This window comes from Strongylocentrotus purpuratus, unplaced genomic scaffold, assembly GCF_000002235.5.
Source record: "Strongylocentrotus purpuratus isolate Spur 01 unplaced genomic scaffold, Spur_5.0 spur5_scaffold_12, whole genome shotgun sequence".
NCBI lineage: Eukaryota > Metazoa > Echinodermata > Echinoidea > Camarodonta > Strongylocentrotidae > Strongylocentrotus > Strongylocentrotus purpuratus.
The window spans coordinates 2,470,831-2,497,689 of NW_022145597.1; the positions used below are offsets into that span (position 1 = coordinate 2,470,831).

The 26,859-nt window shown below is 35.0% G+C and overlaps 1 protein-coding gene across 1 annotated transcript; it reads right to left on the reverse strand.

The window, feature by feature from the left end:
• Positions 1–2,019: 2,019 nt before the first annotated feature.
• LOC115922816 (G-protein coupled receptor GRL101-like) lies at positions 2,020–2,982 on the reverse strand. Its single transcript, XM_030982520.1, has one exon. The coding sequence runs from the start codon at positions 2,980–2,982 to the stop codon at positions 2,020–2,022; it is 963 nt and encodes a 320-aa protein (XP_030838380.1).
• Positions 2,983–26,859: the final 23,877 nt, after the last annotated feature.

Below are 26,859 nucleotides of genomic sequence, written 5' to 3' on the forward strand. Positions count from 1 at the left end.
ATAAAATTTCAAATAATCTAAACAAATACAATAAGCAAAAAGTGTATTATATGTTTGCATCAGTATTATTCCTCCCCAAGGTGAAGCTTGCCGACCGTCGTAGGAACATCGGTCATTGTTGTCGAGTTATTTGTTATTGCCGGTCAATGACTGACCAACTGCCAACAATTCGCCAATATTTCCATGAGCTGTTGCAAATTAGTTTACGAAAATCTTTGATGATACGGCAATTTCGTACACCATTCCGCAACTGATCGGCAACTGATCGCTCTCTATACTTGATTTCAAATTGGTTGTCGATGGTCACAGCTTTGTGTTGCTTGTCGGAAGTCAGTAACCGGTCGTACACTAGTGTGACTTAGGCTTTAAAAATAACATCATGGTAAATCGAATGTATTCTCTAAAAAATATCACTTCCTCTATATTTACGGTTAGACATTCATTATGATACACAAGTAAGTATATACCCCTAACAAAAGAGTTTGATATAACGTTTTACAAATTTGATTACGCCTAAGGCAATGGTAGTTTCGGTAACCTATCATGATAGATTTAAAGGTGCAACATATTTCTTCATTAAAACAATTTAGTCAATGGGAACTTAAATTCAATATATAACATTTTTCATGAGATGTTCTCCCTTTTATGGAAACCTCGTTATTTCATAATTCATTCAAATCTTAGAATTTCCGATCTCTCTCCTTTTCTTTACTTTGGCATATTTGCCCTCGCAATCATATTGAGTATGATGTCAATGTTTCCATCATTCACCAGAATGGTCGTCAGATCTTCATCACGTGATTCAAGGAAAGTCAAAGATGAGTCTAACACTACAAAGGCGTGTATGATTCTTCCCGCACCATCCTGAAAAGAAAAAAATAACACCTTTTGGTCAATACTTTAAAATCTTACTTTACCTAAATGGAATAGTTACCTTTTGGCTTTTTTTCTTCAAATAATATTGTTGTGTTCCTTTGAAGTTTGTCCCTTACTTCATCTATCATAAAAACAGGATCACAAAGACTTCGTAAAATCAAATGATGTACAGGGCTATTGTAGTTAAATTTCATTAATTTTTCCAAAGTCATTTTGATCGTTTAAACAGTTTTAATGTCAGTTCCAAAACAAATCTCAAACTTACTGCTTGGACGGCAATTTGATGTAGGATGAGTATGAAGTCATTCCATAGTCCGGACTCCTTTATTCTTTCCAAGGCCTTCGTGACGTCACGTTGAATCACATCAACTTCTAAGCGTCCAAGAGATCGTTGGTTACGTTTCATCCATTCAATCAGTCGCTCGGGTGAGGGGCTAGGCAGAGACGTGAAAGCTGAGATGATTGAAGTGTTGTCAAAAATACTGGCTTCTGGAAGGGATCAATGGGTCAGTAGAAACATCCATTAAATGAAGGGGAGAAACTTCTGAGCCCCGTAAAACAAAGTTGCATTCATTCGCAAAATGACAGGAACAAATATCATTAGCATTAATCATCAACCAAAAAAGCTGAAAATAGTGAAATCTTTGAAAGGAAAAACATGTGGAAATACTAGCTGTTGGCACGCGTTCAGATGGTCGACACACTTCACTAGATAATCCATTGAGAGAGATATCAGTCCTTACCCATAGTATTTTCCTCGTACTTCATGCTTCGATTCTCAGCTGATTTCTGCTTCCTTTGGCGAATCGATGCAAAGGTGTAAAGATACGGATTAAGAGACGAGTTGACGGGTAGCACAAAGACTGCTGTCCATGCGTATACCTTCAAAGAAAAGAAATATATTAATCGTTATAATAATGGAATGTACATTTTATAGCATATCAAATTAACTCTCAAGTATTTTCATGACGTCATCAAAATTGGAAACCGTTGTGCTACTTCTATGACTATTAAACAGCGAACATGAGTTGGTCTTCAAACAATTAAGCTTGAAAAAGGTTTACATTTATCTGAATGAATGTCTTTCCAGTTTGGTATTTCTTGAGGTAATACGGCCTGATCTTTCCACCAAATAAACAAATACTAATCTTCCCTACGAGTGACGGATGATAGCCCGTGGTTTGACCAGCAATCTAACAAACCGAACAACACATGCCCCCAAATAATCATGAGGGCAATTTGCTCTGCCCTGAATTTGTCTACGACCACATTATTACAAGTGTGGTAACGGAAACTCGCCTGTGCAGAAATTGTCAGAGTTCCACTCGCTGACATCAAGCCCATGACGATGATTGGTAACCAACAAACAAGGTCTGTACCAACAACAAGCGCCATCCTAGATGCCAGCTTGATGTTTTCAGCCAATCGCATATCCTCCTTAGACTTGTTCCTTTTCCCGACGATCCGCTGCTTCGACATCTGAAACATGCAGTAGATGGATATGTAACACAGGAGGGTCACCAGGAACGCCACGAAGTTGACACCTATGAACAAGGAGATAGAGTAGTGCCATCCTGCAGGACGATCGACTGTTAGGGGTAGAGCCAGACAGACTCCTGATTGACCGTAGAACTTCCCTTCGACGAAATCCGGGATAAGAGTTGGTAGAATGCCAAGGAAGGCGGCGAGGGCCCAGATGATGAGCTCAACTACTCGGGCACCACGAACAGAGAGGTGTAGTTGCAGTTTAAATGGCGACACCACATGGACACACCTATCAATGCTTATGACCGTGATCAGAAACACAGAAGCCTCGCTCGAGACAACGGAAGTGATACCCGCAACCTTGCACAGGATACTATCCTGCCAGTCATCAGCATGAGCAGCATAGTTCCCTTGATAATAGACATCAGCGGAAGCTATTGAAATCATGTACAAACCCATCAAGAAATCAGAGACGGCTAGGTTGGTGATCAGACTTGATTGGACGGTTGTATGCCGGCCCCATCCAGAATTGATGAGTCTATAGCCAACAACAAGGACGTTGCCAATGAAAGCACTGGTCCCGAGAATCCAGATAAAGATTCGAAGGATGTTATTGGCCATGAGATCTTCACAAGACGAGAACTGGTCACGTGGTGCATTGCAGTTAGGGGAATCCCCTTAACCCGCCAGGCAGCAAAGAAGGTATTTGTCAGCATACCTTTAAATAAAAACATATACGAAAATCATATTGGTAATGATGCTTTAGTTCATTTAACAGTATTCGATTCTAACTCTTATCTAAATGCTACATCAACCCCAATTCTATCCGTTATCTGGATTTCAAAATTTACAGAAGACGGTGAAGAAGAAGGAATGCATGGACAAGATTTTGAAGATGCACAGATAATACAAACAGAGATGATTAAATAAACAATCGGGAAAACTCACCCATGCTTAGACTCCCCTTACCATCATTACCACCTCCACGACATCCATTCCAAACCCAGAAATTGACATCTGTCGCAGACAGTGCAAACAAAAAAGATCCCATTCAACGAATCCTTTTTTTTTTTTCCTATGACTATGCTACAAGGAGTCCCTATTAGATTAAAATAGATTACCCCCCTTTTTTTCGAGTTTCATGTCTGCCGTCATTTATTTTTTTTCTTCAATTCTGTGTTTTAATATCAGATTTAATTTAGACTAATATATAGTAACTTTTAGACTTACAAGGTTTCTAGATTCTGTAAGCCTGGGAACGCGCCAAATTCAGTATCGCCTGATTCAAATATAAATGTGTTTCGAATATCCCTGCAAAGAAACAAAAACAAACAACAAATATTTATTGCTAGCAGATATTGAAAATGTAATCGTTATTACAGTGTATAGAACAAACACTTTATTCATTAATCGAATATTAATAATGTAGACATATTTCAGGATGAGTGAATACTCCGCACCGATTTTACCAACACAGAGAACACTAAGAACTTTAAGCAGTGTCAGGGTAAAGTTAGTGTTTTATTTTCGTGTACTAATTGATAAAATCACATTGCATTTATACAGGCAATGGGACAAATTTACTGTTTATAGAAATACACAATTCTTATTTCACATAAAAACATTCTCTACCTATTCCAAGCAAATAATTAAACATAATTTTATTTTTTATTTTTAAAGTAATGTTATGTCATCCGCTATACAACAGCTAAATTAAGCCCATAAACGCCTCTATTTGTTACAGGATATAATATTTTCTATTTCCAAAAATTGAATACAATGTGCTTACAACTCTTGGAGGTTGGTTAGGTTATCAAACGTTCCTATTTCAATCATCTGCAGAGGATTGTTAGAAAGGTTCCTGAAAGAGAGAGATAAAATTCTATCGATAATGAACGTTTTATTCCTCTTAATGGTATTATTGCATATGTTTATGGATCAGGTTTATATTGATTTAGGAAATTTTATATGTATTCCAAAGGATTGTGATAAATTTCCCATAGATAACAAACTTTAAAGATTATGAAAAGAATAAGCATATACATAATTCGAAACGAACTGGAGCTTAAATGGCATATTAATTGCAGCTAAACACAAATGAATTTACTGGATTCCAAATGCATTCATCCTTGTAGTGAGCTACACATGGAGTATTCGGAAAACTCTCTACACTGTTATTTTAAATGTAGTACCACGAAAATAGTAGCCTGAAAATTCTCAGACACACGTATTTATTCAATTCAGTGCAACATTTATTATAGATAATAATATAAAGTTTACAAATCATCAAACATAAGATCACTAGACATAGTACTCAAGACATAACAAAAATATAAGAACACATTGAAATGTAATATTATAGTATTAATGACTGCTTTGAGAGAAATAGTTGTTTTTATACGTTCAAGGGAAGGTTAGAATTGTGCTATTACCCGAGGCGTGCCGAGGGCAATAGCCCAATTGTAACCTTCCCGAGAGCGTATAAAAACAACTATTTCTCGAATATTAAAGCAGTCATTAATACTTTTATATGGCGAAAAAAAAAGAAAGAAAAAAAAAAAACTTTTGTCGAAGATGGGATTCGATCTTTTGCGTACAAAAGGTGATGTAACTAAAATCAGCGCCTTAAACCGCTCGGCTATCGCTCTCTGTTACCATACATAGCAGTTTTTTTTCTTATATATACATTAAAATGGATTGAAAACGGCTTCGCGTGGTGGATGCTTCGCGGCTGCTCCATTAAACAGGCCCTTCTTTTACTTTTGCAATGCATATTGGCACGAATTTAGATCAAGATCTATCGGCAGATGTTGTTTTTTTTTGTTTTTGGAAGTTTATTTTCGTCTTCATGTCAACAATGCAAGATAAAAATGTCGGTAAGATCGATCGAGATTCAATTGTATTGAAATTACCGACCAATTCTTCGCACACGTACGGTATCCTCGATCGCTCAGACCATTTTTTAACATGTAAACTTATGGGGTAACCATGGAGACTGAACTATTTTCCCAATTACCATGGTTATTGGGATTATAGAACTGTTTTAACCATGGTTACTGGGAATTTTACAGAAATAGTTGAAGTTTATGAATGCAATTTCGACCAATCAGATGGCTGGATTTCTTAAGTGAGGTATATAAAAACATATATAAACAAACATTAATAACCAGAAGCATGGAAAATACAATATAAAGAGAAACTTACAAAGTAGCCAATCGTTGTAGACCTCGGAATGCGCCTTTAAATAACATGTATATGTCATTTAATGCAAGATCTCTGACAGAAAAAGAAAAGGCAAACTCATCAGTACATCAACGTTCATCTTAAATGATAAATGATAATAGGCCATTTTCGTAACGATAACAAAATCTATACTTTAGTGCCCCAATAAGAATTAGTTCATTTACCTGTATCGATTAATTGTATTTCAATAGTCATTATGCAATTTGTAGTTTTTATTTAGGGCCAGCCAAAATGTTTGTCCTACCTAGCAACAACTAATATATTCAATTTCAATTCTGACTATTGAGATACATTTATTCGTAACAGCTGAATGAAATAATACAGGTGCCTCATATTTAGGCACGTGAACAAATTTGTTTACATTACGAAAATGGCCTATTGGGTCTTATTTACCCAGTGTAGCCATACCAGTATTAAACCTCGTCTTCCTGCAGGCCATGCAATTATAATTGCCCCAGCAGTTGTCAGGTTCCCGATTACACCTGGTTGGAGAGTGGTTTAATGTCTTAACACATGTCATTAGTGTCAGACTAGGATTCGAACCCACAACCATTGGAGTGAGAGTCAAGTGAACGAACCACTATACCACAGCACCGCCACTTTGTAAATATTCCACGAATTTGATGTTTCCAAACCTAATAGGGTTATTTCTAGGTAAATGATGAAGTTCTTGACAGCTACCCTGAGCTCTATTCTAATTAAATTGGATTGACGGTTACTTTTGAACTGAATAGATTAGTTGCGTTAAGTAAGTCTTGGAGCCATCAGAGTTATAACAGTAATAACAATATTACTAAAAAAATGAATACAATGTAACATTGTTTTTGTTTAAAGATAAAGACCAGTTATGGTCATGCGATTGCATTGTGAAAGAAACGTTGTGGAATCGATCAGAAAAGGTTGATCATCTAGCATATACGTATTGGTGTGTACTGCAACGTTCTGGAATCATCAAAATGATAAGAAATTTGGCCCAGTCTTCGTAAAGTTACAAGCACTGTACACAGAAAGATGTATATGGGACTACACACACGTGCGCGACACGTGCGTTTATCTCTCATAGTCCAATAGATAAACTAATTTACTAGATATATTAATTAGTAGGCGGTTTCCCAGCAAAATTGTGATCATCATGTATTAGTCAAAACATATTCTTTCACATGATTAGTAATAAAGAGCTTCCATTTCATTTTTTGAAATTGGGGCGTTTCCAATACTGGTCTTTACCTTTAATATAAATAACTATTTTTTATCGTGTATAGTTTAAAGAGGTATGCAGATGATGCTGTAAGACTTACAGGTGCAAAATATTTGAACTTTCTGAAAATGATCCGTGTTCAATCTCTGAAACTCCTGAATTTTTAAGGGCACTGTACAAAATATAAAGAAAATGATGTTTATATTTAACACAAACAATCAAATCGTAAAGGCAAAGAAAAATGTAATACTCATGAATAAGTTTCAATCGGAAGAAATTGTTGAAAAAAGGTATATGTTTGTTTATCAGTTTTGTTAATATCGATTTCATCATCATCATCATTTTTAATTGTCGTTTTACATGTAGGTGTTGAAGAGCTGCAAAGTCCCGGATGACTACTTAGCTGGTAGTAATGGTACGAGTGGTGGAAATGGTGGTAGCGGCAGCAGGGGCAGATCCAGCCGGTGGCAAGGGAGGGAACAGAGAGGGGGCCCATTCGTGAAATGGGGGGGGGGGGGGTTGGGTAGTGACAACACTAATTGTTGTTGTTGTTTCTCAATGGGGGCGGGGTGGGACGCGCTATATTTTTTTTTACTCAACATTTTCACAAAAAAGGTGTGTTTACCTGTGTTTTTTTGCCAGGGGAGGGGGCTCAGGCCCCCACCCCCGCCCCGCCAACGCCCCCGCCCCCCCCCCCAATGGATCCGCCACTGATCAGCAGTGGTTGTGGTGGTGGTGGTGTTAGTATAAATAGTAGTAGTAGTAGTCGTATTATTATTATTAGTAGTAGTAGTAGAAGAAGCAGCCGTAGTAGTAGCAGCAGCAGCAGTAATAGTAGTAGTAGTAGTAGTAGTAGTAGTAGTAGTAGTAGTAGTAGTATTAGTAGTAGGAGGAGAAGTAGTAGTAGTAGTATAGTAGTAGTAGTAGTAGTAGTAGTAGTAGTAGTAGGCATAGTATTTGTTGTAGTTGTTGTAGTAGTAGTAGTAGTAGTAGTAGTAGTATTAGTATTAGTAGTAGTAGTAGTAGTAGTAGTAGTAGTTGTTGTAGTTGTAGTAGTAGTAGTAGTAGTTGTTGTAGTTGTAGTAGTAGTAGAAGTAGTAATAGTAGTAGTAGTAGTAGTAGTAGTAGTAGTAGTAGTAGTAGTAGTAGTAGAGTTAGTAGAACAAGTATTACATTATTTACTGTGTAAATCCACTTACACTTCAACGAGGTAAGGAAGCATAGATGGTACGATTGTGCCATTCTCGTTCGCACCTGTTTCCAAGGCATTCACGATATCTCTGGTACCACATGGCATTTGGCTCTCACAACCAAGGGACCTAAATGATTTCGAAGATAATTGCAATGATTCTGTCACAAGGTTGGGAATGTTAGTGTCTAGAAATGGCATGAACGACCGATGCAGGGTTGGAAGATGTTTCATCTTCAAGGTAAGACCGGAAGACTTAAACTTTTGTTAAGACAGATATTTCAAATAGATTAAAATAGATAGTATCCCTTCTAAATTTGAATTCAACGACCTTTGTTAAGAATATAAGATAGATCTTTTAAAGTGATGTTCAATTTTCCCATATACGTGGGATTCCATTAAATAGTCTACATTCGTCTGGAAAATTCAATTGACCAAACATCTATGGCTTTAATAAACGGTTACCTGATTTTTGTGATAAACCTGGTATACATGCATAGCATACACCTCGAGTTTTGAAATTTTAAGTATGTGATTCTGGATTCATAATGCATAAGAATCATGTATAATCCATCCCTTTCTACGATTTCATTTGTGGGATCGTAACTGTCAAATATACGGTACAAAGTGACGAACAATTTTCTAAGATTCCTCGGTAGAGATGTGATGCGTAAGGTATGAACGTGACAGGTGAATGAAAGTCCGGTACAGGTGCATCCATCGGGGCAACCAGCTATTGATGGTGAGAGAGAAAGAATGAAAGAGAACCCTTGTCAATCATTAATGCGTTGATCGAAGAATAGAATGGAATACGCATGATTGTATTGTTTTACAACAATTAACATAAACATATCTGTAAATACCAACATGTTGATGTCACACCGACAAAACCGACTTAGAATCAAAACACACCGATCTTTTTTTTTTTAAGTTGCTATGTCAGGAACCGATAATAGGCTCGACAAAAATCGACGATTCCGAAATGACCATGTATACGGAGCCCGATTGCACCTTGCCAGTTCCCCCCATCAATGCCGATAGCCTAAATATTTAAATGAACGTGCAGCACAGCTATATATTTTTTAATCTGTATATAGGGGATGGGCTTTTCAACTATAGGCGATCAAAAGCGAGGGAGCAAGGCAGTCATGTAGAAGAGTGGGAGGATATGGTCTTAGGGGGAGTGGTAACTTTGTTACCTCTCCACAATCCATTTCTCTCTCTCTCTCTCTCTTCCTCTCTCTCTCTCCCTCCCTCTCTCTCTTTCTTTATCTTGAACGTTTTCCCTTTTGTTGGAGGTTGGGGCACGTTTCCCCCGCGCCGACCCCATATATAACATGGGCACAGCCAAAAGACCCCATTACAGTATTATCATACAAGAACCATCACCAGGTGCATATGTCCACGACTGCTTGCAAGCTTTAAAAAATTACCTCCAAAAATCAGCCCAGGGGGTGTTTCACAATGATCCTTAGATGAACTTATCCCTAAGTTGGACTTAACAATTATGGATAGCCGTTAGCATCTATGAAATATTTTGTATATGTTATTTTAAAAGGCATAACATATTGATTCAAATCATTCATATTTTCTTTTATCATGCGATATTTCATGTTCTTGATGTAGAATTTATCAAAAGCCTAAAATACTTGAATTTTTGCTTTTGAATATATTTTATTTTAAGGATCCAAATGGCTCTCCATAATTTTTAAGTCCAACTTAGAGTTAGGTTCTACTTAGAATCTTTGTCAAACACCCCTGGTCATATTAGTAAAAAACATGGTTTAGCATGCATGCACTGATATGTAGAATATGTTTAAATTTAAAATCAGAAAAATTGTGGTGTCAATTTGTTAAATGTAATACATTTCTTGCGGGATAAAAGGGAAATTCAAGATTCCAAAATATATACAAATTTCAAAGTAAATGATAGTGAGTGAATGACATCACAAACCCATAATCAGGAAACCAATTCGTCGAATAATTTTCAAAGTTTACCATTGCTTATAAATACATCATCTTCGCACCTACCACAAAACATCTCGTCATCCTGATCAGGACAGTGTATGACGTCATCACAGACATGATCTGGACTGATGCAGATCTTGTTGCCATGACAACGGTATGACCCAGCTGGGCAATCAAATGTATCTAGGGAAAATATACATTAATCAGTCATCAAATACTACTGTAGTTCATGTAATGACTATCAAAGCATCACTTGCTGTTTGTGTATATGACAGGCAACATTCAGCTGAACAAAAACTAAAAGTCAGAAACTTTAAGGCCTATAGGAGATCCACTAGGTCCAGTAATTCGTGAACTTTTGGTCTTGGGCCTCTGATATTGTGAGAATTCTTGACTAGCTGTTAGAAGGTACATACTACCTTAACCTTTGGCCTTTGGAACTTCCGCTTCTGGTTAAGCTAATTATTTTGATTCTGTTTTCGGTCTACATGAAATTCCCCCCTTATTCTGCCTGTGGATAGCTCAATTCACTACCACAAGCGGAAAACTACCACTGCCACAACCCGTAGCCTGCCATAAAGAATATCTACTCGGACACATTCGCGAATTAAACCAAATGAAAGGACGGTAGCAAAAGAAGATAGCACAAGTGCTTTCAGTGGAAAAAAAGCAAACAAAAACAGCTTAAAAAGTAATAACTGTTCAATTATTCAAAATCGTCAATCATATTACTTTGATTTGATTTGATTTGATTTGATTTATTTATTTCTGTTTGATTTTCTTTTTCTTTTGCATTTTTACAAATATATAACAAACAAATATTGCAAATTTACACATGACAAAAGAATATATGTATTATAAAGTAAGGCTGGGTATAACTAATCGAGAAAATCAAACAGGAGGGTTGACAAAATAAGCAAAGCTTGATAGTATGACTACCCTCAAAGGATACATAATGATACAAATATGGAGGAACAAAATATTGGTAAAAGGGGGAAAAGACAGAAAAAAGAAGAGAAAAAAAAGATGGGATGCACATCAATATTCACAGACTTATGTGGTAGTTGGATTTCAAATTGATATATAAAGATTTTAAATAAGAAAAGAAATGCAAATTTGAATACTGAGTGGCCAACTTGGGATACAATAGAATGAGAAGACTCGCGAGGTTCGGACAGTAAGAATGTGAAAGTAAGATCAGCCAGCTGGTTTTAAACCTGGGCCTGCGAGTTGGAGCCTTGAAATGTTTGTATAGAAGACAGTGTTTATTTAACAAGTATACCTATCTGAATTTATAAAGATGTTGATAAGGTGTTACATATGAAAAGATGTTACAGTGGATAAACACTACTTCTGGGAGGGCCCGTGTAGAGGAGAGTCTTCACCTTTCTATATTAAGAACCCACTGCACTATTGGTGAAGGGGGAACCCAGGTGCAGTAGTCCACCGACACATCCCCAAGGAGTTAAATCGGGAGGAGAGACCCGAGGGTTACAGTAATTCAGTTTTGCTTTTCACCTCCCAGGCTCCCAGGCACAGGTGACGCCAAACAATAATTACAATAATAATAATAATAATGATCATAATATTTATAGTTATAATATGATAATAATAATGATAATAATAATAATGATAATTATAATAATGATAATAATAATGATAATGATAATAATAATGATAATGATAATAATAATGATGATAAAAATGATAATAATATTGATAATAATAACGATAACAATAATGATAATAATAATGATAATAATATTGATAATAATAATAATAATTATAATAATGATAATAATAATGACAACAATAATGATACAATAATGATGATATTGATAATAATAATGATAATAATAACGATAATAATAATAATAATAATGATAACAATAATGATAATATTAATAATAATGATAATAATGTTAACAATAATGATAATAATTAAAATAATAATTAATATAGTAATAATGAGAAGAAGAAGAATAGTAATGATATTGATAATGATAATACAGGACCATCAGACCATACCACAATCTTGTTCATCTTCTCCTGTTGGACAGTCCATCTTTCCATCGCATCGATACCGTAGAGGAATACAGTACGAGTCTGGACACTTTATTGTCCAAGATGGACATGTGTGAGTCTCTGGAATGGAAACATAACGTTATACATTCAATTATATTCAATCAGATTCAAAGAAAGTATACCTGCAAATACTCTTGTTTAGTTCGATACTTTGAACATTTCGCTACAGAGAAAGATATTACTAGAACTATATGCATATTGCTCCGTTTAGTCTCATTTCACAACGCCCCATGTCGTCAGAGTCAGCAGCCTAACATATTAGCCTATGGAATGTTACACACAAAAAATCGTTAAAAATTCATTTTTTGTTTTGTTTAAACAAAAAGCACATCCACCCTGACGTACGTTATCACTAGCTCTTTCATTGGAACCCTCATGTCCCATTGACTTTTGAAAGTTCACCCACCGTAATTTGATCAAAATAGGTTGCAAGCTCGCCATTGGCTATATAATACACATGTGAAACAAGTCGAACTTTGGACTCAGTATGCCAAGCGATTTGAAGATTATAGGTCAAGCACATGAAGGATAAGAAGCATGAATTATCATAGATCACTTCTACTTTGTTCATTATGTCCATTTCATCCAACCCCCTAGCGTAAATTTTTCCATTTAGTAAAAGCAAACATTTTCCCGAGGTAAGCAAAAACAGACAATACAGCCGTTTAGTACGTAACGTATAGTGAATGGGAATGGGTGATGATCCGTCCAGGAGGTAGAGGTCAGTGGTTTGTGCTGGCAATGTTCCAGCGTGCGAAAATGAGACAACCGGAGCCATATGAGCACCTTAAAATCAGAAAAGAGTTTTGTCCAAACATCTGCTACATGGTTGGATAAGTACACTGGCATAAGACTTGACAATCGTTATATTTTGCACCATTATTCTCTTATTGTCAAATAATCCAGGAATACAAGCGATTGAGATGATAGACATTGCAATAAAATATCACTTCATATTTAGATACTTAGATTTACGTCGAATTATACACAAGAGAGATTCAGATCGTTTCGGAAAGTTATAAGGTGTTGGAGAAACCTCGTTCGCTTACATAAACTTCACAATTATCGTTATGAACTTTGAGTTAATTTAGGAAAGTTCGTATCTAATGACAAAATAAAAATCGTATTTCTTACCACACTCTTTGAGATTTGTGACGTCACGGCAGCCATTGATTAACCCAACTTCATTGAGTTCGTACATACAGATGGTATCCAGTGGTGCGCATGCGCTGTTATCACACTTCAGTTCAGTGTCCGAGCATGGACCTATTACGGATGGACATTCATCGTTTTCTTAACGAATTCATTGTGATTGTCTCCGTCAATGTCGTCTCAATAACATTCCGTACATGTTTCTTCACTTTGATCTCATGATGGTCACCGCCAAAAAGCCGGGACAGAATCAAGATAGTGATTTTACATATGTGAATCTACATGCGCAGAAGATAATAAACCGCTTAAATCATGGGAAATCGATGTGCAGTTCTGGTTTATAATCGAAAATTGTTCTTCCGTGTACTGTATTTTATTTTTAACAACATGTTGATATTACCAGATAGAGGTTTTATTTGGATTGGTTGTGAATTAAAATCCCGTTTCCCTCTATTTCCTCATAATATTCCAGAGTCACAACGCACAGGGCTTATAAAGATCATGGCCTTCTAATTATTTTATAAGGTCATGGGTGTGTGCGCAAGTGTGCAAATCAGTTATAATACATTTCATATCACCAAAATCGTCTGCTTTTCAACTTTGTTGCTCCCCATTGTGGATGTTTTTATTTTAGACACACTCTTGCAGAGCATACCATCAAAACAAAACCCAAGAGAGGGAAACTGCTTCTTTGTCAATAACCGAAAATGTTTACGCAGTCGTTATTGTTAAAACAGCTGAACTTCTCATTAAGATGCACATAATCAGAAGGCGGTGACTATCATTGGATCAAAGAAAGAATCACGTTGAATGTCCATCCGTAATAGGTCCATGGTCCGAGTTACAGAAAATATTTGAATTAATGTAATCTGGGGTAATAAGGGAGTTTACAGATAGCACATGGTACAGATGACCCCAAATATCCACATATCTTTTACACATGGAGAAGTTCCACCTTGAGCATATTAGAATAATAACTGCCAAAGTCCTAGATGTGCTTTATGAATACCTTTTGTTTGCCTCTTGAAAAGAATACTTCCACCTGCGTATCACAGAATGTACCGTTACATGTAGCATAACTTTCATGAGCACATATCCAGTATTCATCTCTGTGGGTTTTACCTTTTTGGTACAAATTACCTTCATCTGCCTATGCGCAGATTGTATCTGTAAACTTCCTTATTGAAAGAAGTTTATAGATGTAATCTAACAATTGAGTGATTTTGAAACAATGGTACTACGAGCACTTTTCAAATAAAGGTAGGCCTATATAGTAACTAAAAAGGAATATCATCACAAACTCCGCCACGAGTATTTTGCTAAAGAATCGTGCGTTGTCATAGTATTGTTCAACCCAAGAGAGCATTTGAAAAGACAACTTTCATGACTACTGTCGCCCATTGGGTTATGAAATTTCCTTAGAAATCTGTTAACAAATGAAATAAAATTCATAACATTTTAAGTAAAAAGAAAATTAGCCATAAAGTTAAAAGATTACCCTTTTTCAAATAAATATTCGTTCATATTACCACACTGGTCTTCGTCCTCATTAGTCCTGCTGATACAGTCCAACATGCCATCACATCTAACTTTGTTTGGAAACAAAGATCCATCAAAACACTGGAACGCTGACGATGATAGCTCAAGAACTAAGGTAAAAATAAAATGTAATTTGATTTTTATTCAAAAAGTTTCAATACTTGAATCCTATAAGCGGATAAACAACGAAAACATGGAGTGGAGTCTGTAGCGACGGAAACAGGAAGTGGGTTGGAAAAGAAAAAAGTGAGAGAGAGACGGACAGAGATCGATAGCTAGAGGGAGCGAGGGAGAGAAAGGAGAGAGCGCGCCAGACGGTGAGATAAAGGAGGGAGAAACTGTCATTCGAATTCTTATTAATTATCTTCCTTTTACATACGTTTACAACAAATATACGTCAAACTTATAAGCAAATTAAAACAGATTTATTTGAGAAATAGACCGGGGAAATGAAACAAAAAAGAAAAATGAAAATGTTGCTTACCACAATCAACTTCATCTGAAGAGTCGTAGCAGTTTGGAATAAAGTCACACCTCTTGAAGATATATATGCATTGTCCGTTGTCACATGTAAACTCAGACTCCGAACATAGAGGATAACCTGTACGAGGTAAGATTCAATATCGTGATCAGGTAATCATTTTTCATGCTACTAGTTTGATTTTTAGGGGTTTCCGCATATTAGTTGTGTAAACTTAGTCACCCAAAAACTTATTTAATGAATTAGTTATTCATTCTTTTGTTTCTTTTTCTTTCGTTTTACAGCGTAGCATTGTCAGATACAGAACTGCTTCCCCCAATGGCCCTGTTGGCCTAGATTAAGTTTACATAATACAATATGATTAAAGATTACAATTTTAGAAAATGAATTGCTAAGCTCTACATACACATCGAAAAATGATTTTAAGGGAAACTAAGAATAATCTATTAATAACAAAAGCAAATTTAAAGACTTTCGCTCAAAAATACGCAACAAAAAAAAGAAATAAAGAAATAAAAAACTAAACTTTAAACCAAAAGACAAACAAATAAACAACAAAAACAACAACAACACGAGAAAGAAATGTCAATTAAAAAACTAAACATAACCATACTATTTAAATTTAACATCGTTATAATTAAATGACGATGCTTCTCTTTCTCTCTCCCTCTCTCTCTCTCTCTCTCTCTATATATATATATAACAAGGGTTTATATTATGCAACAGTACAGAAATACCTGAACTCACCCTGTAGACAAAAGAAAAAACAATATGACCATAACATATATCAATAAGCTTACATTGGCATCATCATTGTTTTTATTTTAATTAATATTATTATTGTTGTTATCATTATTGTTCTTGATGTTGTTGTTAACGTTGTTGCTATTATCATTGTTATTGAACGTAACAAATCGTAAATTTATGTTTTTTATGATATGGTAGGGTTCCTGAGACTGAACTTACCACAATTAGTTTCATCTGAATTGTCCTTGCAATCAGGAATGGTATCACACACAAACGACACCGATATACAAGACTCATCGTTGCACTCGAATTGGTTCTCATCGCAACCTAGTGTAAAAAATGAGAGACAAATATATATATTATATTGATTTTCATGAAGAAAAAAAATAGGTTGGTGAGGGTTACTTTTCTTATTCAGTTTTTCCTGCTGTAAAGTCACGATTTCTTAATTGTAATGCCTAGATTTCAAACCATGTGGGATTTCGATTCGGCTACAATTCACTTTCAACCCTTTAATATTTCCAAATGCTTCTTAATATTCGGAATAACCTTATTTCATTTTCGACGTAATGAACCCTTTGTATATGAAATGTGTGTCCTCGGAATAATGGGCGTGTGAAAAACCTAAACTTTTGAAATACGACTTTCTCCTTGTATTCTACAATACGACAGAAGGTTGTAGCTCAGGTATAAAAAAAACAGTCCAATTATTCTCACAACCGTTCCACTAAAAAAAACATGTGCAATGAACGTCACATCATCAGGCGTTTTTGAAACTATACATACCTTCGTTGCAATCGGTTTCGTCGCTTGAGTCCTGGCAATCGACGGCAGCATCACATAGGAACACATCATGTATACACTCCCCTGAGGTACAATGGAATAGTCCTGATTCACAAGACTCCATTGGATCTAGAAACTCAGAAAAGGTAAGGAACAATTTTTTCTTCTTCTGGGAACGGTTTAGAGAATGAAGGATGTATTAGAGATTTTATGAAGGTTGAAGGAACGAGGAAAGTATAGAGTAAAGAGAGACTAAATTGAATTAAATTGAAATGTTATTTGTTCGAAAATCAACATTACAGACAAGGGCTTAAGTGCACAATGTTAACGAAGTTAAATCATAAAAACAAAATGTTTAATACACACATAATACGTTATAGTCACACAGTAATATAGGATGGAGAGACAGACAGACAGAGAGAGAGAGAGGTGGAGAGACACTCAGACAAACAAAGACCGAACAGAGCCGAAATGAAACGGCCAAATAGATGCAGAGGTATGGCAGTCTTGACGAGTAGACCAGTTAAAGGGGAAGTCCACCCTGAAATTAAGTTAGTTTTAATAGGAGTAGAAAAATGAGAGAAACAAGTCAGTGAAAGTTTGAGCAAATTCCGATTAAAAATAAGGAAGTTAGGATTTTTGAAGTTGTGATCAATCAAACACAAATTGGCAACTCTATGACGTATCATGCGAGCTCAACTTCCATTTGCTCAGTACTAAAAAAATCTAAAATTTTCATTTTCCCTCAAGAAAAATTTCAACCATACATGCACCCTAAATATAATAATTGCAAATATGTTTCTATACTCCCCCTGCAAGGAACAAATATATATTCCGTCATCAATAACGAAGAAAACATGATTTTATGGAATATTATGCACAAAGCAAATGAAGGAGAGCTCGTATAATAAGTCACAGAGTTGCCAATTTGTATTTGATTGATCACAACTTCAATAATTCATAACTTTCTTATTTTCATTCAGAATTTGCTCAAACTTTCACTCACCTGATTTTCTTATTATTCTGCCTCTATCGAAACAAACTTATTTTGGGGGTGGACTTTCCCTTTAATAATACTTCTGCCACCCCCTTCCTCCCCCACACTAGACATTGTCATAATATAGCCATTCAGAGCATGCGGTGCCAAAAGTTGAACCAGATATTTACCTGATTTGTAGAGATGAACGGATAAGTCCCGTGGTGAACCTAAATTTTTAAGCACGAATTGAATTAAATAGGATTTATATAAGTAAAAAGAACAAAAGCTAAATTCTACAGTTAAATATATATATGCATGGCAGGGGAATAGTAAGGGTAGAAGTTTTTATGACATTTGTAGATAGTAGGAAGTTATCTTTCTAGGCATTCAGAATCGAGCGTCGGCCACTTTGGATTTTATATCGTGTCAACAAATTGGCAAGAAATTATGACCTTTTGGGGGCTTGTTAGAACGTTTCTTGGCGAACTGTCATGAAACAATTTATTTGTCACCCCTTGTCGGCACATTACAAAAACAGAATCTCTCCCCCCCCCCCCCCCCGAACCCCCGTCGTGAAATTTCAAAGCAACGCCTTCTTGAAGCCTATTTATTATTCTGGATGTTGAGGGCTACTTTTTGACAGTAATGGTATGTTTAAATTTCCATGAGCCTCAAAAGACATTCTAATTCACTGCTTTCTGCTCTCAACATCGATCCTTATGTTGGTGCATTTTCAGATCTTCATTCTTTTACTCTCCTTTTCTTTGCAAGACTACATTTTATGTCCGATCCTTCGTCAGGAACTGTAGATAGGTAGGTAATAATAACATGTCAGGATGCTGGTCTTTACCTGTCGCTGGAGTTTTGCAAATAAACTGTGTCGTTTCTGGAGAAGCACAGGCAACATCGTGCCAGAGATCGGTAGAGAGATCGGTCGATGTGGCTGGATCAAAGACTAACATTGTACAGGCTTCTGGCATTCCACCATTTGGTTGTTTCATTCCCTCCTTTTTGCTTTGTACAAAAAATCGATTCGTGTAGACGAATCCGGTTATCAAGTTTATTGAAAGATATCAATAAATTCGAAACTGCTGTTCACTTGTTTGTAGTAGCAATTGAAGGGATCTGTTTCCCAAATCACTGTTAGGCGTCACACTTTAAGGACTCTAATACATCATAATAACTATGAACCAATATTAAATATTACTCTCTAATACCATTATTGTCTAATTTCTGTAACCGATCATGATAATAAGTTTCATATTTATTAAGTTAAGGATGGTTGACTGCGAAAGTTAATTGTGTACGCAGTATACCTTTGTAAACTTGTTCCAAATAATATAACTATATGATACACATAATATTTCGATTGAAATTGCCATTGAGAAATTTGTGGGGATAGTGTGTGCGTGGGTGTGTGTCTGTATATGTGCGTGTGCGTGGCGTGTGTGTGTGGGTTTATGGATGTGAGGTGCCTGTTGGATAGTGTGCGTTAGTGTACGGTCAAACCTCAAAAAGGGTTCAACTTCATTTCCTATGAAACACGATTATTTCTTTGCCTGAGAATGTCAGCTTTTCCCAAGTGCATCGTTTAATCAGATTATTTATATCACTATTCATGATTTATACATGGCATGAACATAGAAAATGAGGAACAGAAACTTCATTATGAAAATGATCCAATTGCACTTCTAGGAAATAAGAGGTGAACTTTATATTAGTGCGTTCCGTTCCTTTTTAAATTTGGGCAACTATTTATAGCTGAATAATCAAATGCGTTTCTCCACACTGCAGCAGAATTCATGACTTAGTCTACTTATTCGTATTAAGATTCACGGAGAGTACTTACTTTGTAGGAATATACCAATCAGTATATGACATGGGTGTTCCGTCTGTCCATACAAATACCCCTCTTTGGTTCCTATGTCCTAGACCTACATCATGAAGTAATGGAGAGGAAAATATAATTATATCTTTGCAAGATTACATGGGTATTGATTATGGCATGGCATAGTAACAACATGTTTTGTATAAAAATGGGCACTGCTCAACAAACTTTTAATACTCCCCGACTTACCAATATAAGTCTTTGTTTCTGTAGTCTCCCACTGAGTTGATATCATGTAATGTAACATCATCATCTCATCTTTATCATGAATACTGATCAGATGTGCGCCCTCTATGGTTTGACATTCGGCCTCTGCCTCGTTCCATGTTATGACGTCAGAGCTGATAACAAGTTTGTAGCAAGATCGTCGAAAGTAATCCCAGTCCGACGGACAAGTCTCATCTGAGAATGTAAAAAGGAGAAAAAAGAAAAAGAAAGAAAGAACGACAAACATCTTGAACAGTAAGATGTCACCACATAAAATATACACATCCCGTTTTTAATTATCATGACAAGAATGATAAACAGGGGTTTAAACTCGATCTGAGTCTACCTCAAGCAAGCCACAGTGGACAAAGACATCGGTCTGAATATTTGTTAGAGTCACCTTACATTAATTTGTGTTGAAATATTTTGAGAACGTACAAAACAATCCAGTGAAATTATTTTCAGTCAGAAGGAAACTGCTTAATATGTGTTTCAAGATTTATCTAAGTGTGTCCTTGGTCGTACGGCATAGAGTATAGAGGTTACATCGATTTTCTTTTCTGCAATAACGACATAACGGACGTTTTAGTGGATTAGAACTACTCAAAATGGAAAAGTTCTTACATTTGGTTCGCTTTCATGTCTATTTCTATAGATCATTATATATTTACAAGCTATTTTTTTCTTTCAATAGCATTTATTCATAATCTGAATAATTTCATTTCAAATTCATATCAAAATATCAAACAAAATCAGATAATACATTAGGAAGTCTAAACAAAGGTTACCGGTACATTTCCATTTAACTTCTAGTCTCTTTCGTAGTTCAGAAGCAAATAAAAAAACTCAAACTGGATTCTCTAATATCAACACCCTTGTAATTTCGTAACAAAATCGATTTAAACAACAAATTATTTCAATCTGGACAGCAGAAATCCAGATTTACACCGAAATTGTTTAGTTTTCAGGTTCTGGATTTCTCTTTTACTTTTCTTCAAGGCTGTATGAAAGATACCAGTAGCCAGAATTAATTACAAATTTATCATTACCCTTACGTTATACCAACCTACAGGGCACTAAATGGTATAAGCGTTATACCAACCTACAGGGCAGTAAGTGGTATAACGCTTATACCATTTAGCGCCCTGTAGATTCGTATAACGCTTATACCACTCAGTGCCCTATAGATTGGTATAACGCTTATACCATTTAGCGCCCTGTAGATTCGTATAACGCTTATACCACTCAGTGCCCTATAGATTGGTATAACGCTTATACCATTTAGTGCTCTGTAGATTGGTATAACGCTTATACCATTTAGTGCCCTGTAGATTGGTATAACGCTTATACCATTTAGTGCCCTCTAGATTGGTATAACGCTTATACCATTTAGTGTTCTGTAGGTTGTAATAACGTTTGAACCAATTTATTAACCTGTAAGTTGTTTTAACGCTTATAGAGGACACTAAATGGTATAAATGTTATACCAACCAACTGGGCACTAAATGGTACAACTGTATATTGACAAATTAAATACAAATTATGCCATCAACTTAGAACCTAAACATTTCAAAATTCTTAGCTTCCAGCTATCAAAATAACAGAAATATGCAAGTACAATCTAAAAAACTGATTAAAGATCAAATATTTAGCAATTACAAACTAAAAAACTGATTAAAGATCAAACGTTTATGATGTACAATCCAATACGGTCAAGGCACTAATTGGTATAAGCATGTGTCACAAGTTATCTAGATGACTGTATTAGTTTATTGTATGGATTGCCAGACTCGCAAATTTCCAAATTGCAGCGGGTCCAAAATACAAAAAACAACAACAAGTGCACGACTAATTTGCAGTCTCATACTCATGGTCGTAACCTTTGTAGTACACAAGACACATTTTTGTTGCAAATGCCCCAATATAAAACCAAAATAACCCTCAGAGACCGGTCATTTCTTTGTGCTGCCCCTAGATTATGGAAATCAATAATCATGTTTAAACAGATTTGTTATAAAATAATCACTATGATGATATTGATTTCATTATTGCTAGAGAAAAGAATGAACTTTAGTACATTAAATTTGAGGTACATGTGTGTAACATATGTGATAATTTGTTCGCCTTGAAACTGCTCTGAAATATTTTATTTGGCTCAAGTTTTTATCTAGTATGTATTAGAGCAGAGACAGAGGATATTCCTTGTCAACTGTTAATTTAAAACAACATTTTTCCTGTATGAGTATTAATTTATCTCCAAAAGTTTTGCACGTGGGATGTAGCTTTTTTGAAGATACTTGGAATGTATATTTCTACAGAAAGAAAAACATTAGCGAAAATCAGTGATGTCAGTTTACAGGTTGCTTTTAAAGATAATAAAACGTGTTAGCATGGGGTCATGGATTTGGTTAAAAAGTATATGAATGAAGCATCTATGATCGTTATCACAGTCCAAAACAAGGCTAAATTGCTTAAAATCTCAATAATAATCTGATTATGCTGTATAGTGTCATAATTATGTAGATCAATATCACTTTGGCTTTAAAACAATGATTTTTTTAACTATAATACTGGATATATATATACTGGTTGAATTTATAATTTTGTTACTGTATCAAGATTTCTACATGATATCTGAAAGCATGTTGGTTAACATAACGCTTATACCATTTAGTGCCCTGTAGGTTGGTATAACGCTTATACCATTTAGTGCCCTGTAGGTTGGTATAACGCTTATACCAGTTAGTGCTCTGTAGATTGGTATAACGTTTATAACATTTAGTGGTCTTTAGATTGGTATAACGCTTATACCATTTAGTGGTCTTTAGATTGGTATAACGCTTATACCATTTAGTGCTCTGTAGATTGGTATAACGCTTATACCATTTAGTGCTCTGTAGTATACAAATATACACTGTCTTGATAGGTTCTGGTTAAAACTATGCGCAAGAGGCGACTCTGATAGTACAATTTGCTGAGGGGTATATTTGTTTTATATCATGCATCAATTTTTTTTTTATTTATTTTTTTTTAAATCCTATTTTTGGGAAGAAAAAAAACTTAGAATTTAAAAAAAATGTCAATTTTTATAAAAAAATGATTTAAAATATTTTGAGTCGTTGCAAAATTTTTGGTGCTATTTTCAGATTTTAAAACCCCATCTTGAAAAAAATCCTGTGTACGCCCCTGTACGTTGGTATAACGCTTATACCATTTAGTGGTCTTTAGATTGGTATAACGCTTATACCATTTAGTGCCCTGTAGGTTGGTATAACGCTTATACCATTCAGTGCCCTGTAGGTTGGTATAACGCTTATACCATTTAGTGCCTTTTAGATTGGTATAACGCTTATACCATTTAGTGCCCTGTAGAATGGTTATATCTTTTTTATTCATTATTATTTTTATAGGGAATGAATATGACATTTGTAAATATGTTACCTGTCAATTATATTTTTTATTCATTATTATTTTGATAAGGAATGAATATGACATTTGTAAATATGTTACCTGTCAATTGGTGATTTAAACAATAAAATAAAAATAAAATGCATTCCTGTATGAATACAATTTTCTGGTTTGTTTTAATTGCTTTGTGTTTTAAGATGAGGTACAAGGAAAGAGAGTGAATGCATGGTCATGTAGAGAGGTTGAGATGAATTTTATTTTGTTCTTGCAAAAGATAGGAAATAAAAGGGAACATTTACCTTTATTTCTACCAATTAATAACAGAGATTTGTGACTTGATGGTTAATAAAAGATCAAATAAACAAGGATTTCATAGCATTTTCTGTATTTTTTTACAGTCCAGACATGAAATAATAGTCCAGAATGGAATAATTTGTTGTTAATTTATAAACTGTCCAAAAAGCTATTTCGTTATGTTCGCTATATTTTATCAAAAGATCAATGTTGATGACCACATGCTTGTGAAAAACTTTCTTAATCAACCAGGTCTTTGTCTTTGCATGTCAGCCCCAAAATCGTTAATTTTTGTGATTTGTGTACAAAACATATGGAAATGTCATTTTTCCTAAAAGTAGATTAAACATTGGTTATTGAGAATTGTTTAAAGTTTAGGTGGTTTTGGGAGGAGTCAAAATAGTTGAATTGTAGTAAGAAATGAAATAAAACAACAAAAACAATAAAATACATGAGTTACAAAAAAAAACAATGAAATACAGAAGAAATTATCAAAACAAGAGATAACATAAGGGATAGCCCAGCCTCTTTAGTGTTAATAGCAAAAATACGATCGATCGCTTCATACAAAAGACATTTTTTATGGAGGAAGGGGACTCTCCAATTTGTCCGCACGAGGTCATATTTTTTCCAAGAATGTTAAGGAAATTATGGGCTATTCATTCCTCTTTGAGGAGACAAGGCTGATTCATTAAGCATGCTAAGATCTGTGAAGAGAGAAATACAGAGATAGAGAGGGAGAGAGAAGTTTGAAAAGAAAGAAGAAAATAAAATGAGAAAGAGAGAGAGATAAGATAAAAGAGAGAGAGATAGAGAGAGAGAGAGAATGTATGTGTGTATGAGAGAGAGAGAGAGATAGAGGGATGGGTTAGATAGAAAGAGACAAAAAGAAAAAGAGATTTTTTTTTAGAATTATGCGTTTCATACATATTACTTCTATTCACTGCTGCTCCTTCATTAATTCTTTCTCATTCTGATCTTTTTGAGATTGATTTTTGAACATTACTCGCTGCAATTTAAAATCTTCTCTTTTGAAAGTGGTTTCTGCGATCGATGGCAGGTCGGATTTCTCCACATTGGCATTTTATCAATTTTTCTCATATTTGTATTGCTGAGATGGAGCTTTTTCCACTACACTTAGATAATTTAGATGAAGTGGGTTCTTACGACTAGACTGATATGTGGAGGGAATGGTGATGTATGTAGATAAGTTAACGATGATGGTGATGGTGGAAATGGCTAAAATATTGATAATGGTTAAGAAGATAATAGAATTGACAGTACATTAACAAAAGATATATTTGATAGTATTCAATACAAGATTAAAGTATGTCTCCCTCCAATTATTACTATCTAATCAATTGTTTTTATCATCGAAATTTTTTTTAACTCTAAACTTCTAATTAACTTTTAAAATCTCAGGTCTATAAAATACGTAAGCATGGTAAGAATGCATGCCAAAATAGGAAAGAAGAAGTATTTAGACTCTAATGGGAAAAACTTGTTCACGTTGAAACTCTTCGATGTTTTGAATGAAACATTTTAAAAATAATAATATGCTACGACGAAATAGATCTTAATCGATAAAATATAATTTTGTTGAGACAAATTGACGAAAGTCGATGGATGGATATTGAATGGTTTGCTCATTGACCAACTTAAAGGGCAAATGGCTTCATTCACTCTGATATTTGCACACTCCAAAAGTTTTTATACAAAACGGAACTTCACAAACCGAACCATCGTCGATCATTTTTAATCTCATTCCTTCTAGAGCGACATTTCTAAAATACGTCGGTGTTCAATATCTCCTACAACACGGATTTGCCCCCCCCCCTAAACCCCCTCCATGAGGGCTGAGAGAATTTAACCAACATCTAATTCTAGGAAAGTTTTCTTTATGAGGTCACCTTCTTGGCAACGCAGGTGCATGCACGCATGCGCAATACTTACCACAATTATTTCTTTATTCATGCGTTTAATTTGCGACTCGTGTGGATTTTGAAGCAGAAAACTCTCGAATTTGTTGGCAGAACTCTTGGAAAATTTCAATCGAAAAGTCATGAAGAATATATGATGAGGTATGTAATTGCAATGTTCGCTGTTGAAAACATAACAAATCGTGATTTTTTAATCATAATCTGTTGTAAGATAAAATCTTCTTTTTTAAAGTTTTTAAAAGTATTTATTGAAACAAATATCATACATAATAATAAATACATGTTCTACATGTTCATATAGACACAGAATTTATAGTAAAAAAAAGTGAAATAGTTAACTCATCATCAAAAATGACTTAACAAAACATCTGCCATTTCTTATTATGAAGATCGAGACGATTTTTCTTGAAAGCAATTATACGTTCCATATTTTCTAAATGTCTGAGAGCTCGTAGAAATGAAGGAAATTGTGGAATAACGTTTTGTGGAATAACGGAGATTACCGGGGAAAAAACACCTCCAATATGTCTCAGAGAATGTGCAAAAACATTTTCAATTTATTGTTGCTTCCTTCATCAAAGTATCTCTTTATCCAAGTAACTTTCATTGCACTGTTATGAGATAATAGATGGGGCATTTTAAATCCTCCTTCTGTATATTCATTGTAAAGCAAAGAGCGTCTAATTTTGTCCTTATTACTCCATACAAATTTAATGACTACTCTCTGAAGTTCTGAAAAGAATGATAAAGGGGGGGGGGGGGTCAAGAAGAGTACAAAGTAAATGAATACATTTTGGTATAACTAGAGACTTAATAATGGTCACCTTTCAATACAAGGTTAAAGACCTACGATTCCATATATTCAACGATGTCTTAATTTCCTCAAATTTCGATTTGAAATTAAGATCATGAAAACTCAAATTACCATTCAGAGGAATTTTAATACCTAAGCATGTAAAATAAAATCTGGGGGCCAAATAAATGGAATGTCTTGACACATGGGCATATTATTTGACTATTTCCCAGTCTAATCATATTACATTTTCAAACCAGAAGCTTCTCTGAAATCATTGAAGACTTAAACGCATCTACGAATATTCGATTCATCAGGTTCAAGAAAAATAACCGTGTCATCTGCATATTGACTAATCTTCACCTCCTCATTTAATACCTTTAACCCACGAATATCTTTATTTTGTCTCACGAAACAGCTAAGTACTTCAACTGCAAAAATAAAAAGATATGGAGTCAAAGGACATCCCTGTATCACACCACGCTTTATCTAAAATGAATCTGATGCAAACCCATTATTAATAACTCGTTCTTGTATCTCTGTATACAGTACTTTCACCCAATTAATAAAATACTGGTCAAATCCAAATACACGAAGAGCATCG

Coding starts and splice junctions, on each gene's coding strand:
- LOC115922816 (XM_030982520.1), bottom strand. CDS start 2,982: ATGGCCAATAACATCCTTCGAATCTTTATCTGGATTCTCGGGACCAGT.